Below are 18,770 nucleotides of genomic sequence, written 5' to 3'. Positions count from 1 at the left end.
ACTTACAAAATTAAAACATCAATGAGTTTTTCGAATCAATTAATATAAAATAATTAAAGTTGTTCAATTTTTGTAGAGATTTGTAACTAATTAGGCCATTTTAAACATGTGATTTTGGATCTAACCTACGTTTGACAATTTTTAGGGATATAACTAAATGACTTATGTGAGAATAATTAAGGTATGATTTGCTCATATTTATTTACAAATTCGTCACTTTTTCTCTCATATTTTTTGTTTCAAATAATTTTTTTTATATCAAAACTTCAAAAATTCGTATATTTCTCATACAGACTCGAAATTGGGTGATTTCAGATCCTACAAATTCGTGGCGTCGAGATCTTCAAAAATAGACCGAGTGTGTTTGATGAAAAATTATGTTTAATGCATTATATTTACGTTTCCATTTTTTTTTTATAATTTCAAAAAATTTCAGTTATTTTCATATTTAAGGTAGTAACGTGATTTTTCTACATCTATGGTATTAAACATGATTTTTCATCAAGCACAATGGATCTATTTTTGAAGATCTCGGCATCATGAGGAAATGCCGAATTTGTTAATAAATAAGGGCAAATCAAACCTTAATAATTGACACATAAACTTGTTGACTATTTTCCTAAAAGTTGTGAAACTTAGAATAAAAACAAATTTTATAGTTTTATTTTGGTTATTTTGCTACACTGTCATTTTTTTATGGGAAGTCCGAAAGATGGATTTCCATAAAAAATAAATAAATAAATAAAATAAAGGCTGGTGTAGAGGTACCACGCGTCAAGCTGGATCTCGGTAATCCCGGGCCCATACAGATCCAACGGTGGAAATCGCGTACCCGAATTTGCTAGGGTTTTTGGGGAGACTGAAAGAAACACATTGAAGTGCGGGAGAGTATATAAATCTCTCCTTGTTGAACAGAGCCGGTTTGCGGTGCCGCCAAACCCTAATTCTCTGGTCGTTGCCGTCAAATTTTGCTTTACTATCTAAAAACAAAAAACCAAAAAAAGTTCGACCGGGAATTTTCGTGAAAAGGAAAAGAGGAAAGGTGTTTTATTTTTGAATTGGAAATGGCGGCTCAGGTTCAAGTGGATGTTTCTCCTGCTCAGAATGGTGCCGGCGTCGGAAACGGCGTAGCACCGGTGCCGACGACCTCTCTTTACGTCGGCGATCTGGAGTTCAACGTCAACGAGACTCAGCTCTTCGAGCTCTTCAGCCAGGTCGGTCAGGTCGTTTCGGTCAGGGTTTGCAGGGACTTGAGCTCTCGCAGATCTCTCGGCTACGGCTATGTCAACTTTGGAAATCCCCAGGAAGGTTTGTTTCGGAATATGTACCCGATTTTGTCGTCCTAGCTTTACGGTTTTGGATTGTTGATTGTTTAATATTTGATTTACAGCTTCTAGGGCTATGGATATGATGAATTTCTCAGCCGTGAATGGAAAGCCAATTAGGATCATGTACTCGAATCGCGACCCTAGCATTCGTAAGAGTGGAAATGCGAATATATTTGTTAAGGTACGTGATCAGTTGCATTGTCCTAAGAAGCTATTGAGTATATGTACAAACCTACATTGTATTGTATGTGCGTTGACGGTTACACTGTTCCATTTCTAGTCTCTTGATTATATGCCAAGGATTTAGGTGACGTTGTTATCAGCGTGTCTGGTATGTTCTTTTTTGTGGTCGTACATTTCACTTTGATTAATTTGGTTTGTCACACCACTTATAATGGTGGGTTTTCGGTTTGCTTTTTAGTGCTGGATTTTGTTATGGTCGCTGAGTAGTTTTTAATTAGCAATGTAGTTATCTTGCCCCATTTATGAGTCGTTTACTGCAGTTGATGGTTCGTTGTTTATAATTATATGTGAACACGCACATTTGTGCTTGTGTTTTTGCACAATCTGGCCCAAAAATTTTTCCTGTACTTTTGACATATGTTCCCGATTGGATGGTTGCAATGTAATTTGATCTTTTGATTATTATGAAGTTGATCCTACCATTTTTATGGGCTAATATATGTTTTCTATTCATTTTTGCAGAATTTGGATAGAGGAATTGATAACAAGGCTTTGCACGATACGTTTTCGGCATTCGGAAATATATTGTCGTGCAAGATTGCTACTGATGTTACAGGTCAGTCCAAAGGTTACGGTTTCGTACAGTTTGAAACTGACGAGGCTGCCAAGATTGCTATTGAGAAGCTGAATGGGATGCTTCTCAATGATAAGCAAGTTTTTGTCGGGCCATTCATCCGCAAGGAAGAAAGAGATAATACCCCTGAGAAGGCGAAATTCAACAATGTCTATGTTAAGAATTTGGCTGATTCAACAACCGAAGAAGACTTGAAAACAATTTTTGGTGAACACGGGGCTATTACTAGCGTTGTAGTTATGAGAGATGGAGAAGGGAAATCAAAGGGGTTTGGATTTGTTAACTTTGAAGAACCAGAAGACGCAGCCAAAGCTGTTGAGGCTCTTAACGGGAAGAAAGTTGATGAGAAGGAGTTGTATGTGGGGAAAGCCCAAAAGAAATCTGAAAGAGAGATGGAGTTGAAAGGGAAATTTGAGCAAACTGTGAAGGAGACAGTGGACAAATTCGAAGGGCTTAACTTGTATGTCAAAAATATAGATGACAGCGTGACTGATGATAAGCTAAAGGAATTGTTCTCTGATTTTGGTTCAATTACATCATGCAAGGTTAGTATTTTCTATCTGTGAATTATTTCTCAGTGAGGCTATATTTTTTTTTAAATTACTTATGGTTGCTAATATCTTTTTTTAATGTAATTGATAGGTTATGCGTGACCCTAATGGTGTGAGTAGAGGATCAGGATTTGTGGCTTTCTCCACTGCTGAAGAGGCATCCCGAGCTGTGAGTAGTGAATACAAATGTTTTTGCATCATAATTTCTATATGATTGATGACCATATGCTTTTTTAATCTGCAGCTAACCGAAATGAATGGTAAAATGATTGTGAGCAAACCGTTGTATGTCGCACTAGCACAACGAAAAGAGGATAGAAGAGCACGGTTGCAGGTTTGTACTGGAAATTATAACTAGGTCAATAATCCCAAATATTAGAAAAAATAATCACATAAACCGACAGTAAATAAGAATGGGCCAGCCACGTTATCTGTTATATCATTCAGATGTCCTCTTCATGTAAAACTTCATCTTGTCAGGACTCGGATATTGATGCTACGTTTTTTCTTACTTTAAAACGTAGCCAGCAAGTGTATACAAACTTGTGTAATTTTTCTTTTTGTTTCCATGTTTGATTTCGAGTTTTGTAAATTGCAGGCTCAGTTCTCTCAATTGCGTCCTCCTGCAATGATGACTCAAGTGAACCCTCGTATGCCAATGTATTCCCCAGGTGCTCCAGGTCTTGGACAACAACTATTCTATGGTCAAGGCCCTCCTGCTATGATGCCTCCCCAAGTAATCTTTTTCTCTTAATTTGATTGGTTAACATATTATCACTCATTTAAATATTTGTGATTCGTTAGGCTTTATTTGTTCTGTCACTTGTAGCTGATAGTGCTTCGTAAGTAATTTCTCTTTATTTGCTTATTACGTGGATGCCATATGTTATTGCTTATTTATATATATTTGTGATTCATTAGGCTTTCTGTTCTGTTACATGTTGCTGATCGTGTTGTGCATAAAGAAAAACAAATAGCTGATCATTTTAAGCTTGTTCCATGAAACGACTATTGGATAGTGACTTGGGATTATTTTTCTATTATCAATGGTTCATGAAGTCGCTTTGTTTTGTATGCTATTAAAATATCCATTAATGTACGAGACAAATATTGTCTCTAGCTTATGATACTGAAATGAAACAATTTTTCCAAGGGTCTGTCAAGTAGCCCATTTTTTTTTTATCTCTGGATTTTATTCTTGCTCTGGAACATTTTTTTCTTCACTCCATATATTATCCGTTTCACCGTTTTCTCACTCCATATATGATCCATTTCATCGCTTGTCTAACAATTTTTCAAAGGGTTTGTCTAGCGGCCAGTTCCTCATATCTCTGCCTTTTATTCTTTCTCCAAAACATCTATTCTCACTCCATGAATGATCCATTTCACAGCTTGTCTAACAATTGTTACAGAAGCTTTGTTTGTTAAAATATATTGCTGTATCTATGCACTGTTGTATCATCCTCATCGGTTTATCTCACCTATCTGATTGCAACTGATACTTGTTCTGTCACTCTATAAAGCCCGGATTCGGTTATCAGCAGCAATTGGTTCCAAGGCCAAACTTTTTTGTTCCTCTCGTCCCACCCGGACAGCAAAACCAACGTCCCGGAGGAAGACGCAGCGGGCCAGGCCCAGTGCAACAGAACCGGCAGCCGCCTCCGATGGTGCAGCCACAGGTTGGTCTTAAATATCAGCTAATTGAAATTTCAATCAGAAACTGAGCAACAAATCTTTTATCGAGAAACAGATGATGCCCAGGGGACGTGTGTACCGATACCCGCCTGGCCGTAACATGCCCGATATGCCCATGGGCGGCGCTCCGGGCGGCATGCTCTCTGTGCCTTACAACATGGGTGGGATGCCATTCAGAGAGGCTCCGTTTTCGCAGCCCATGTCCACTGGCGCTCTCGCTTCTGCACTTGCCAATTCAACTCCCGAGCAACAGAGAACAGTAAGTCGGATTCTGCTTATATGATGTGTGTGCTAAATTTATCTAAATCTAACGTCGGACCTTTCTTTTGCTTTTACAAGTTGCTTGGAGAGAATTTGTACCCTCTCGTGGACCAGTTGGAGCATGAGAATGCTGCCAAGGTTACCGGAATGCTCTTGGAGATGGACCAGCCTGAGGTTTTGCACTTGCTCGAGTCACCGGAAGCGCTGAAGTCTAAGGTCGCTGAAGCCATGGACGTTTTGAGGAATGTTGGTCAGCAGACACCGCAGGCCAACAGTCCGTCGGATCGGTTGGCTTCTTTGTCTCTGAACGACACTCTCGTGTCCTGAGTGGCTGGTTGTCATTAACATTAGCCATCTTTGCTGATTCAGAAGTACTCAATTTTGAAATTTTGTTTACCAGTGTTCCGTACTTGGTATCTTTAGATGTTGAGTTTTTTTGTTTTTTACTGTAGGATTCGGATTTGGTTGACTAAATTTTAATTAGCAGTTCGCTGCAGTTACTGCATATTTATCTTTGAATTATAGATTTTGCATCCTGACGGTCGTTTCGAATGGTTTGGTAGGAAAACTATCTAATCTGCTTTCTCTGAAAACTATCTAATCAGCTATATTAATTCAACAAGAGATAAAATTTGAAGATCCAATACCGTACCTATTGTTCAACAATTGTAACCAAGATGTAATTATGGATGGCTCGCGAGATGCATATCATATTTTATGGTGTGTGCTCGTCGTCTCTGTTCTGCTTCCCATACCGTCTAAATTACTAGGACCGGCCATGCCAAGCTAAAAATCAACCGAGGTTGCGTGAACGATCCAAGAAAGTGGCTCACTCGAAAGAAGAGACCTGAGCTACTAAATCCAGAATTCCTTACACGTTATATCGCAATGACCACAGATCGAGGCTATGGAGGGTAACAAACTCTCTTACAGACCAATAATTTTTTTTCTAGTAGAAACCCATTCGAAAGAAGGGTACGGGAAAAAAATAATACACAAAAAATTTAAGCCTCTAATATTCGAAAAATAATATGAACCTTAATTAAGAAAACAGAATGTCCATTCTCCATCGAGCATGGGAATCTTCTGCCCGAAAAAGTGAGTTCTTCCTAGTCTCAACCAACTCAGGGGCTGGATATCACCTCAGATACTTTCAATCGAGAACGTGTCTAAGAGATGTCTTCGAGCGTATTATGTGTCGTGCTTCTATGAATATTCTCGAGGGTGGCACGATGGTATGACCATTATGTTGCTTTCACTCACATAAGTGTACGTGTCAATTGAATAATTTAATGTACTAAGTATGAGTATGTATCGATCCTACAAGATATACCAAATATCAACGAACTACTTAAGCAAGTATCAGGAATTTAATCGAATCCAGTATAATTGAGAGAAAGTTTAATTAAATTAAAATAGGAGTAAAAGCGAGATCACGACCTTACCACATACCGCTAATATGATTCTCTTTATTTTATCTACCATTGCCTTGTTTCCAATCAAATTTACGAAACTAATTGCTAATCTATCTCGAGTGGATAACAATCTTAAATAATTGCCTAACTAAACATCTCGGTATCAAGTCTTATTTTATAACCGTTAAACACAAAAATTCATTAGATATAAAAAACATCGAGAGTTTTCTACTAATCTAGGTCATCCATGTTATTATACCAAAAATACAATTATTTATCACCTCGTATTCTATGACGATCATGTATAGTAATTCGAAAGTAGTTAATCAATAAACACACGAATTTGCATAACTAAAATCAAGCCAACACGTATAAAAACGCGGCAATAAAATAAATCAACTAAAAAAATCATCAAAGTATTGTACACCGATATGGATTACATCATAGCCCTGATAAAAACCTAGTGTATAATTAAAAACATGGAAGAAGAATAAAAAAAAAAAAAAAAGAATTTAGGAGGAAGATAAGCTCCAAAGCCTTCCATAGAGCAAACAAATTCAAAGAGTGATTTTCAGAGTTATATGAATCTTTGAATGAGATCCAAACACGAAAAAAAAAACACTTCAAAAACAAGGAATTAGCCAAAACGGGGGTGTGGTTTAGAGCGCGGTGTAGAGTGGGCCTCACGACTTTTTAGATAGCGCTTAATGATTTTTTAATAGGGCAACATTCTCTTTGCTTTGATTTAATTAGTTCATAAAGTCTTCAAATCACTTCAAAATTGCTTCATTGTCCTCGAAACACTTGTATCTCATTAATAACGTATATATACAAAGAAAACTAGAATAAAAATACCGCAAACACGTTTTAGGTAGCGTGCTCAACATTCTTGGTTGTCATATTACCTAAGTTTTTTTCATTTTTGCATTCATTTAATACCTTGAGGTGAGACAATGAGTTTTGGCTTAGGCAAAGTTCCTTAACCACTATATGGGATTTGCATATTCTCACTCGTAGCTCAACTGGATTCCATCCAAATCAGATAATTTATTTATTTCCAATATTGAAGGTGCTCGACCGTGTCTCAGGTTGCCGACTAGACGACCACCATTAAAGACTAGATCGACGTGGGAAACGGTACATATGTACATTGACAACAATCAAGTCCTTCAGAGACGCCGATTAATTCTAGATCAACCGTGGTACCGAGGAGAGTACATACCATACCCTGCAATTATAATCATTAATTGGCTACAAATTTTGTGAAATTAAAAACTTACTATATCAATTTAAATTTTATAACCATTTGAGAATTTAAAATAAAAAATTTCAGCCTTATATGTATGTATATACTATGTATAACATAAATTTGTGTGAACTATGTGTAAGAACATATCAATTGATTAGCCGTCCTGTGAGAGTGCATTCCAAGGTATAGATTAATGACTTGAATAAAATAAAATTGTATGATACGCAGAGATCTCATAGCGTTAAAATATTACTTTACTTATATGCAAGTTGAAAATATCTGGGTATGTGACGCTCTAGATGATGTAAGCCGTTATTGTATTTTAATAGCTAACCTTAACCAATACCAAACTGTAATATAATATGTGTGCTTTGAATAAAAAAAGAATCAATGTCATTACATTTACACACATGAGTAGGACTGGAATCATATCATACAAACGATATTTTATTGCGAAAAAACTATTCCTCGTATTCTCTTCAAGGTTCATGTCCTGTAAATGAATATGAATATATATACTAGATAATTTAACGTGTATCCACTCTTATTTTAAATTATTCTTTCTTTCTCTTTCTTCTCATTAACTGACTGAATTAAACCGCAGGTGAGAACCCTAATAACTAAGTTAGTAATAAATCTATATATATATATATATATATATCTATACACACATTCCATGCCATTTAACAGGTCATTTTTCTTTACCTTTTTTTTTTTCTCATTAACTGATTTATTTAAAGTTAAAACCCCAAGTGGGAACCCTAGCAACTAATGTAAGGCCAGTTGGGTACTTTTTTTTTGTTGGGTTCGAAAGGCCAGTTGGTACTTGGTAGCTTAGTTGACGTTAATTCTTAATATAAAAATCCAATAGAAACATATGTATAATACTAAATATTAATTTTATATCATGTCCTTTTAAAGCTTTGGGCTACAACAATGATAGGTCCCTCTCGTAATAATGGAGTGTCTGACTTCTTTTGGGCGAGAGAGAACTGATTCAAAGGACACCTATGATAGTGACTATTCATCACCAATCCAAAGTGATATTTCCAAGAGTCTACAAAATACCTGTTTTTCACACTTTCTTTTTCTTGACTCTCTCTCTCTCTCATACCCACTTATTTGTCTCTTCAGATTCTTTTCTTTTTCATTTGCCAAAACGAAGCATTATTTTACCACAGATATACTAATTATCAAGGAATACCATAAGCGTGCAACAACAGTTACGCACAACATATAATTGTATATAATAATAATAACCAGGGCTGATCGGGAATATATAAATCAGTGCTTTCATAGTCAGAGGACTCAGAATATCTAGCTCAAGATTTTTCACAGGTCATACATGCACATTGGTTAGTTTGACCAAGACAACCAATAACAAACACTTTTCCATAGTGGGCAATATTTTTTTCACCCTCTTTTATCCTCTATTTCGTAGAGTTACAAGGTGGGGAAAAGGCAAAAAAAGAAAAAATTAAAAAATAAAGCATCGCCTATATAGACTCCAATGGAATTGATGATCTTTTTTTACACATGCCTTCGAAACATAAAATGGACAATTAATGAACTTAGCTAGCTATAGCTAGGATTGAGAAAATGTTCATAATGGTCATGATACCGTAGCAGAAAACTCTGAAAAAGCCTTGGGAGGATTTAGGGTCTACCATATCATGACGAGATTTAGATTCCAAAATTTTCTTTAGACTGTTACAATATATATATATTTATATATATAATATAAAGGCAGACAGGCAAGGCCTATTTCTTTTTTACCCTTTTTTTCTGTTTCTGTGATCAGTTAATCAATCTGCGGTGGGAATCCTGATGATGCTGCAGCAATTGCATACAGTGGTGTTAGAGTTGGGGAAGAACTGAATTCCCAATCTTTGCCTTTCACATGCACTAATACTAGAACTCGTACTAGTACTACTCCCACTTCCTTTGTTGCTGCTGCCACAATACTGATTCACCTGCAAATTTATTTAATCAATATCTATCACACATTCAAGACCAAAACATATAATACAATTTTTTATTTTTTTTGGGTATGATGAGTTGAAAGAAAGAGAGTGAAATTTGATACCAACATGGTGGTTATGGTGATTTGGGGACTGATGGTGGTGATGTTGTTGTGCTTGGTAATTGCTGTGCATCATCATCTGGTGATGATCGGAGGATCTCAAGAATTGCCCGTACGACGATGGTCTGTGGATCATCTGGTCGTGGCTGAGTCCCGGAGATTGGAGATGGGTTCGGCTCAGAAGCTGTATCGTCTCATTCTCCAAATATCCTTCTTTGTTCACCTGTATAATAATATACGTAGAGTACATTATGAGATGAATTTCAACAAAACAACATGGCTATAAAATAAGCACACCTTGTTGGCATTGTTGAAAGCCGGATTTCGCCAATCGGCTTCGAAAGCCATTGCGCCGGAATGTTGGGGATCTGAATTGCCGGGCCTTGATGTTGAATTTCCAAGGCTCAAGTCCAGGTTGTGAGCCACGGAATTAGGGCTAGATGATTCTATTTTATATTCATTCATTCACAGTACAGTCAGTCAATTTTTTTTTTCTTTTGTAAAAAATAATCGCATGGAGAGTCACACAACACAAGTAACATACCTCTCGAATTGAGCTCGCTCTCGTAAATGCTTGGGTCGAAATTGGTTACAGCGTCTTTGCCATTGCATTTTATGGCAGCCTTGTCGTAAGCCCTAAAATAACGAAATTTATTATTATTATTATTAGATTAGATCAGATAAAAAAAAATGAAGAGAAACGAAGAAGATTATGAATTATTACCTCGCGGCTTCGACCTCTGTATCAAACAATCCCAAATAGACGTACCTGTTGACAGTGTCACAACTTGACACATTACATCAATCTCCTCAAACGAAAAAAAAATAAAAAAATTAAAAATTCGAAATACCTAACTAAGAAAGATTAACGATGAAATGAATGAATTTACTTTTTGCCCAAAAACTGGCCCATCCTAGCTTCCCATCTTCCACATTTATGCAATGTGACACCTCTATATTTGGAGCTCCCTCTAGGGAATCCTGTGCTTTGTCGCCGAAGTACATGAACAAATTCCTCCTTCGTTAGATTGCTCATCTGTTTCAATATTTTCAAAAAAAAATTTACAATTACAAAGATATGGAGAGAGAGATCTCAGATCAGCACTGATCCTAAATCTAAAAAGATGCAACAAAAAATAAAAATAAAAAGCAACAAAGACTGTTGTTGAAGATAAGGTATCATCTAGAACTGTACAAGATAAGATTACATACAAATTGTATCTTTCTTCTTCTCTCTCGAATATTGAAAAAGAAAAAAAGAAGAAGGAAAAAAAAAGCATAGATTAACCTGTTTTAAGTCTTCGTCATAATCCTCAAGGCTAAAGTTTATGTCAGCCTTTACTCCTCTGAACTTAATAGCCGCTCTATCATAGGCACTGTAAAAAAAAAAAAAAAAAGCATGTAATTACGAATTAAAAACTCCGTTCATAGCTGCCTAATTGTACAATTATAATATTTCTTTAATTTAAAAAGGACATGAAAAATGACTCACCGGGCAGCTGCATGCGCAGTGTCAAATCCACCTATATTATTTACATCATCAAAAAAAAAAAAAATTATCTCATAAGTACCGTGATGCAAGGTATTATAATAATAATTATTGATATTTTTGTTTCCCTCCCGAGAAATAATCACTTTTGTTGCAGATCAAATCCACCATTTCCCACACCCAAAAATGGAAAAACCGAAAAAATAGAAGGAAGAAAAAAAGATAATCATACCAAGATAAACTTGCTTCCCACAATCCCTATTTGAAAGTTCAAAAGATTGATTAGATGCACATACAAAAAAGAAAAATAAATGAGAAACACGTACGAAATTTCCCAAAATAGCAACAAAAAAAACAGAACAGAAAAATAATATTATACATGTATATGTTATTATGTACATAATTTAATATTACCAAATATGTGACTCCCATCGGCCAGTTCGGCGGTAAAACGTGACGCCTCTGTACTGTGAGCTTCTCGACCTCGGTCCTCGTCGGCTCTTCTTCACCGTCGCCGACGCCGCCTCCGCCGGCGCCGGCAAAGAGTTCCCGCCGGGAAGAGACTCCGACTGGCAGAACTTGACCCCGACCCAGTGGGCCCGGGGAAAGAGAGACGAAGCCGATGACGTGGCGGGGTCGAGCTCCATGGGGAAGAAGTTGTGGGTGACGAGCGAGTCCGGCGAAGAGTCGTCGACGGAGAAGCCGAAGATCTTGCTCCGTTTGTTGATGACGTCGTCGCCGTCGGAAGCTCCGTCGTCGATCATCACGGCGGAGGAGCTGGAATTTGAGACGGTGACGGATCCGGATCCGACCCGCTTTCCCTTCTCGTCGTCGTTGACGATGTCCTCGTCGTGGACAGGGATTCTCGTCTCTGGGCAGTCATTTAGATCCCACATTTTTTGTTTTTTTTATATAAATAAAAAAATGAGAGAGGATATTTTTTGATGTGTAGAGAGAGAGAGAGAGAGGAAGGGGATGAATGAATGAGTGGATGTGTTTGTTGTTGTTGTGGTTTGTTGGTATTTGATGTATTGTTGTTACTCAAAAGGGTTAATGAAAAGAAGAGAGAGAGGAGAGAAGATCTTGTTGAATGGCTTAACTGTCCAAATACAGCAATAGACGAGGCCAGTTTCAGCCAAAGCTTACCCAAAACCATCCCATCTCTCAAACCTTAATACCTCTCTCTCTCTCTAACCACTAGACAACCTTTTTCTTTCTTTCTTTCTCTCTCTCTCTCTCTCCTCTTCAGAAACACTATTGTGAGCCTTTCTTTCTTCAATAGTAGTACGATTAAAATAATTCTTATAATAATTTTCTAGCTACCAATCATTTGTTTTTTTTTTTGTTTTTTTTTTGGTAGTATTGCGATATCGATCCTTTTGTTTATTTGCTTTTATGTAATGTATAATTATTTCTCTGTATATATCTATGCTCTGTTTTATTTTTTTTTCAATTTTGTTCGTCGATTGGTGTGTTTCTAAAATCATCAGATGGGAAAATGGGAAATAAAGAACCGTCTCTTTCTTACACAACTTTCCCACGTTAACTAAATCGAAAAAGCTCTCTCTCTCCCTCTCTCTCTCTCTCTCTCAAGTCTCAATTCACATATTACCCACTAATGGAAATAGACAGCGGAAGGACTAAACTAGATTCCTAATTACTTCACTCACACATATGCATAAGTAAACAAATAAATAGTCTATTTATGGCTTGGTAATTCCACCTGAATTTTTAATATATGGGTTCAAAGGAGTAAAGTAATAATTGGTTAAAAAATAAGCGTCGTAATATATTATTTAAAAAAAATAAGAAATGGTGAAGTTTGGGGAGGATTCGTATAGAGGAAGAAACAAGGGGTTTAGTGCAATTAAGGAAAGTATGAGGGTAGAGGGAAAAGAGGGAGAGTTTAGAATGGAAAGAAAGGGGTTTGGGGGTATCAGAAAAGGAAAAATGGAATATTGGAAAGAAAAGGAAAGTCTTTCCAGAAAAGTCCAATCCAAGAGTACGGGAAGAGGGCCACCCATTGCCTCTTTCGTTCTTTTATTTTAGGTGAAGCCTCTTTCGTTCTTCTATTACCACCCAATGCCATTCTTTTCTCTCTTACCTCGTATTAATGACCCCCCCACTCTCCTCTCCTAGAGCGTGTTTTTCACTTTCCTCACTTCCAATTTGTTTTTTTTTTTTTTTTTTTTTTACTTTGGAAAGTGAAAATTAGAACTTAGAAATGGGACGAGAAATGAAAAGTTTCGAAATTGAAATTAAAAATATGACAATACTAAATTTGCTATTCAACAAATGTTTCCAATAAGATCGGGATGGGCACCAAGAAATGAAATATATCAAATTTCGTGAAACATTGGTTTGAAATATTAGAACTGATTTTCTCGATTCTAGCTCATTTTTTTAACGTTCTTTCAAAAGACTTTAGATCTTTGTCGTTGAAATTCGTTAAAACCATGTTTGGTATCACCATCTATGCCATGACAACTCATGTTTCGAAAAAATGCTACCACTTCGACAAGGAGTTTGACCTTTGCTATTATCTTCTTCGACAATTTGGCGTGGTAAGATTGTGAGCATTATTTTATTTCAAAATTTCTTTGTGCTTGAGGATTTAAATTCCAAATACTCACTCTTCAAGGAAAGTAGTGTTCATATACACATACACTTTCTTATTTTCACGAGATTAAAACAACAATTAGGAATTAAACGAGCTTAGAACACAAATAAGCAAACTTCAGTTTGCGAATTAAGATTCCATTCTTTCTTCCTAAAATATATGACTTGAACATCCCTAATCTCTCTAGTGGTGCAACTAGGTACTAACGACTTCATTATTTCATGGAAGTCTTGGGATTTACCTTAAAAAAACTCGATATTCAAAATATCATTTATAGTTCAAATTGCATATTTTTATAATGAATTTGATATAATAGAGTCGCTAAACATTGTGTAAATCATTTTCATCAATGTGCACTTTGATCGCTCCACAAATTGACTGAGATAAGATTATGTGCTCCACTAAATTGTCTCGAAATTTGTTATCATGACCAAAATCATAACACCGACGTGAAACATATCTGGAGGAAAATTCCAAGACAAAGCCAAAAGCGTTTAAATTTTTTATAAATGCTTCGCGCGAGCGCTATAGACGCAATGATCGCTCTAAAAAGGCGTGCTCGAAGCGAGGTCTATGCTCAACCCAAGCACAAGAGACGCATAACTCGACACTAAGTTGCGCTAGAGGTGCATGATAACGATATGATTTATGCCCAAAATAAGATATATGGACTCATAATGTAAAATATATGATATATAAATCTTTATGCAATTGCTAATTGAATAGTAAATATAGTAGAGAACTGTGATAGTCAAAGTCTTGTGATCCAATGAACTATAGGTTGTACGATTCCACATGATCTAGGATGTACTATGTCTAATGATTTCGAGATTGTGTAAGTATGAGACTACACAACTAAGAATGACTTAAAGGGATTGTAGGATCAATCGTCGATCCATAAAATAGCCATGAAAGTGTTTTTTGGGATATGAGAGAAAAATCTTACCTCGATAATATGTTTTCTTTTTCTCAAAATTTATAAAGTTTCTAAGTTATTGATCAAATTATATTGAAGTAATATATTATGAGTACACAAAGTTCTCAATAATTTTTCAATTTTGAACTGTTTAGATGTCACTCAGACATATCAGTTTATCACACAGAAAATTTACAATCTCAATCAGTCGAGAATATAGTTGAAATAAAATTTCACCACCAGAGTTTCTTAATGGACTCCACGAGAATACGAGAGTAGACTCTTTACCCTAGAACCCAAGAAATTCGAATTAGTCACATAAGCTACGCATGCTTTAACTTATTAACAAAAAACTAATATTTTTCTCCTTTTTTTCTCAAACTCTTTTATTTTAATTTAATAGATGAAATGGCTTAACTTCATAATATAAAATATGTCATCCCTTGACCATAGCAGCTGAATTTATACCCTTAGTTGAATGGATAAAATGTCTTCTTATTAATCTGTAATATTCTTTGATTTAAACAACATCAGCGAGGCCAATAATGAATAGTCTTATGATAATGATGTTCACCAGCGCCCTTATGCGCTGATGAGACTAATAAAGTGATCTCATCCACCTGACATGGTGGGCCGACTTTTATTACTTTCATCAACGCCCTGATGAACATCAGTACTCATAATTGATAGGTGCGTTAATCACGCGAAAAACTCATATTTTCCCGACTAAATCTGAGCTTGTTCTCGAGTATTTGTGATGTTTTTTTTGTGTGTCTTTGAGAGACTTATAGGTTTTAGAGGTCAATGAGGTATAAAGGAGGTTAGTAGAGCATCACGTGGTAACGGAGCAATTTTGAGAAGATTCGAAGATTTTTCGCCAAGTTATAGCAAATAAGAAATACAGCGTCCTCTTGTGAATAATTATGAGAGTTTGAAGTAAATATTTTGGATGATCAAATTCCATGATTAGATAGAGCTCTCTCTTAGCTTTCCAACGCATACTTCTTTGCGAGAATCGGACATCGGAGCTAGGAGTTATGACCGTTACAAAACCGGTGCGCGCAGGAAGAAAAAGCGCGAGGCGCGACCCAAGGGGGAGATAGAGCTCTCTTTTATTGTTGTCACTTAGTATTTGGGTCGCGCCGCGCGCTTACTCTTGGATTGAGGTCGAGAGAAGATTTTCCTAATTTTGACATAGGTTGTTAGATGCTCGAGAGAGATTTAGCAATATTGTTCTGTGAGTATGGTTAGCAAAGAGTAGTGAGTTGATTATTGATTATGCGTCAAATTCGTGTATCCAAACCGTCGAATAAACCCGTGAAGCCTTGGTCCTTAGCCTCTCTTTCTGCTTACAACTTTTATTTGAGTATTTTGTTAATTATTTGCGTTAGAACTTGTCAATAATTTATGACATCTTTTCATCTCATCTTTAGTTCAATCCGTGCTAGTTGATTTGTTTGTTAATTAAGCTTGTTCCTCGTGGGATCGACACTCGTACTTAATTCAATATATTACTTGAGCGACACGTGCACTTGCGCGCGTAAAAATCGCAACAATAATCTTACTAATCGAGATCATTTAGCTATGTTAATATCCACATTCAAAATAAGTAAGTATTTTAAATTTGGGAATTTTTGGGCATTGGTAAAAAAAATGAACTAGTTAAATAATCTGCAGATACAAGACGGAAACCAGAGTTTTGGAGAGTCTCGGTACCGGTTTGTATAAAACCGTACCTTTCCCTGATAACCGCGGTATACCGGAAAGAAACCGATCCAGTGTCCAGTTCGGGAAACTCGGCTTTGGTTCAATGGTTTTTTTTTCCAAAAATAAAATCATGGTATTTAAGAGGAAATCGGGACCAAAAGTAGAAAAAGTGTTGGAAATTTTTAGGGTTTTTTTCACTCGGCCTAAGGCGATTTATCAGTGTTTTCGTCAAATCCCAAGGATTCCCTCCTTCTTCTAGAAACCTGAAGGCGATTCTTCCATGCGTCCCGACGTAAAACGAACATGGAGACTAGTAAGTGTTCATATCCCAACGAACTTCGAACATTGATGAAATATAGTGTTTTTATGAAATTTATTGTGAGTGTTTAAGAATCAAGTTCATCTTAGTTTCTAAACTTGAATATTAGTATTAATCCGAGTTTGTATCCAAATTATTTAAATTTTTTTGTCAGGTCCGAAAATAGGATTTTGATTTGAATGTGTTTTTGTGGTTTTTGTTTTATTAGTTGTGGAATATGAATGTTTATGTACAATTAGTTAGTTTTTAGCATGATATTATTATTATTTTGATTTTGTATCCAAGTTTGTTTAATTTGTTTGTTTAATCCGAATTTAATATAATTTTAAATAAGTGTTGTGTTGTTAATATTTGATTTTAGTGTTGGTATTTGGTTTACTATTATGTTGGCCTATTTGAATCGTGGCTTGTAATGTAATGAAAATATTGTAAATTATTTATATTTTTATCCTATGTTATGTATGATTTTTTTATAAATATTTGTTTACTAGATTCTTCTCGAAAAATAAGGTATTTGACGATATTTTTCGATGATTATGATACTTCAACGACACAATTTATATTTTTTCTATACCATGATATATATCAATGGTTTATCATGGTATATCTGTAAAATTTGAATCCCAAAAATGAGAGCGAAAGGATATTTTGATCTTTGCGACATAAATCGAACAGATTTTTATGATGGACAAAATATTTGTGCGACATAAAATGCATTTGCACCATACGCCTTTTAGTGACTAATCTCCTCATTCATCCGAGAGATTCAAAGTCAATTCTGACTTACTGAGCTATCTTTCACTCTTAATTTGTTTTGTTTTGTTTTTTGTTCTTTCTTAAAAGTATGTTATGTCGGCAAGTCGCAGCTAACAAATTACAATGCATTATTCAATAAAATAATAATTTTCTTCTAGTGAAAAAGTATTTTCTTTTCGCTTATTATATCTATAAAATGAGTAATTTGACCGTGCACCATTTCTTAGGTCATGTTTGGAATAGACATATATCAATAATGCAGGTTATTCATAAAAGAAATTACTAAATATCATTAGTATGTGAATTTTTTTTTTTAACCTCTTAGCATTAAAATGATGATGAAGAATTTATTCTCAACGTCCAAGTGTACTAAATAACACCTCAAAAGTGGTCCAACGCACTAAATAAAAAGCCAAACACCTTGATAATAGATTTGAACCGGACCGGACCAGTACTAGTCTACATTTCTTCTCTGCATAAAAACAATACTTTACATAATAAAATAATGAAATAAAAACAAAAGCTAACTATTTCTTGTAGCAGGTTAAAGCCGCTAGACTAGATCCTTTTCTAAATAAACACTGCCAAAAAACCTCAGATGCCCAGATCTTTCAATCCAAACTTTAAGCCGTACAAACACTTACATTTACTTTACTAGTAAAATCAAGGTTTTATATATAATAATATATGGATAGTTCAATTTAATAACGGTACCAATTTCGGATAAAGTTATATTAACGAAATTTAGTAATTAATTTTAAAATTCATCTGCCCTTGTTGGTAAATTCGAAATTTCAAGGAATTTACAAATAAAAATATAAATTGTCAAAATTGTTATTCGAATGACGTTTCATCAAATGTTTGGTAATTTGTTGAAATTTCCAAAAATCAATATCTTATATTTAACATTATGACTGAGAACAATAAAGATGAATTTTTTGTTAAACATATATTTGTGATTTATTTTGTACCAAAATTAAACAAATGGTTGGTAAAATTTGTTTAAAATTAACCGTTCGAACGGGTTAATTATCGGTTGACCATGTTACTTAGATTTATTACTTGTTCAACTATAAAGATACTATAATATATTGATAAAATAAAATTAAGTAATTTAATTTTAATTATAGCTAATAACTTTTATTGACAAAACTTAATTTAGTAAATCGAGTATGTATATGGTCACTTAAGATATCCTACGTTTTTAGCCTAGCTATCTAATAATTAAAAAAAATAATTTAAATAAGATAAAGTGCATGTGTTATATTATGTGAGACATTATCACGAATTGAGTTCTTTCTTGAATATTTGAATAATTAGGATCTAATTTTAAATTACTAATTTTTAAATAGTATATAGTCCTTCGTTATTATAGTTTCAATTAAATGAAAACCGTATCTAAAAGAAATATAAATATTGAGTATAATAAATGAAAACTATTTGGTTAATCTCTGTTGATTTCAATTGACCTAACAAATAAAATTATTAAACTCCTAACATTATATCTAAATTTCGGTTGAAAGCTAGTCTAAACTAATTGAAAATTCATCAATGAGTGCCATAC

At 35.1% G+C, this 18,770-nt stretch overlaps 2 protein-coding genes across 3 annotated transcripts; one reads left to right on the top strand and one right to left on the bottom strand.

Annotated features, from left to right (window-relative positions):
- Positions 1-889: 889 nt before the first annotated feature.
- LOC149400031 (polyadenylate-binding protein 8-like) lies at positions 890-5,188 on the top strand. The gene is made up of 9 exons (XM_089611285.1): positions 890-1,308; positions 1,391-1,509; positions 2,034-2,690; positions 2,788-2,865; positions 2,941-3,030; positions 3,295-3,432; positions 4,220-4,375; positions 4,447-4,650; positions 4,731-5,188. The coding sequence occupies exons 1-9, from the start codon at positions 1,065-1,067 to the stop codon at positions 4,977-4,979; spliced, it is 1,935 nt and encodes a 644-aa protein (XP_089467411.1). The 5' UTR covers positions 890-1,064; the 3' UTR covers positions 4,980-5,188.
- Positions 5,189-8,592: 3,404 nt separating this feature from the next.
- TOE3 (target of early activation tagged (EAT) 3) lies at positions 8,593-12,340 on the bottom strand. 2 transcript variants are annotated; one of them, XM_089611406.1, is made up of 10 exons: positions 11,303-12,340; positions 11,121-11,146; positions 10,892-10,922; positions 10,688-10,775; positions 10,290-10,435; positions 10,124-10,168; positions 9,944-10,035; positions 9,697-9,845; positions 9,403-9,622; positions 8,593-9,289 (listed from the first exon to the last, which is right to left on the bottom strand). In XM_089611406.1, the coding sequence occupies exons 1-10, from the start codon at positions 11,782-11,784 to the stop codon at positions 9,246-9,248; spliced, it is 1,323 nt and encodes a 440-aa protein (XP_089467532.1). In that variant the 5' UTR covers positions 11,785-12,340; the 3' UTR covers positions 8,593-9,245. The 2 variants fall into 2 exon arrangements, with proteins under 2 accessions (XP_089467532.1, XP_089467531.1); XM_089611405.1 differs by having other exon boundaries at positions 9,407-9,622; positions 11,303-12,332.
- Positions 12,341-18,770: the final 6,430 nt, after the last annotated feature.

Source organism: Urtica dioica, chromosome 4, assembly GCF_054948205.1.
Source record: "Urtica dioica subsp. dioica isolate 48M chromosome 4, U.dioica_male_clone48M_v1_H2, whole genome shotgun sequence".
NCBI lineage: Eukaryota > Viridiplantae > Streptophyta > Magnoliopsida > Rosales > Urticaceae > Urtica > Urtica dioica.
The sequence above is the reverse complement of the archived record's forward strand: the minus strand, read 5'-3'. Positions and strand labels throughout refer to the sequence as shown.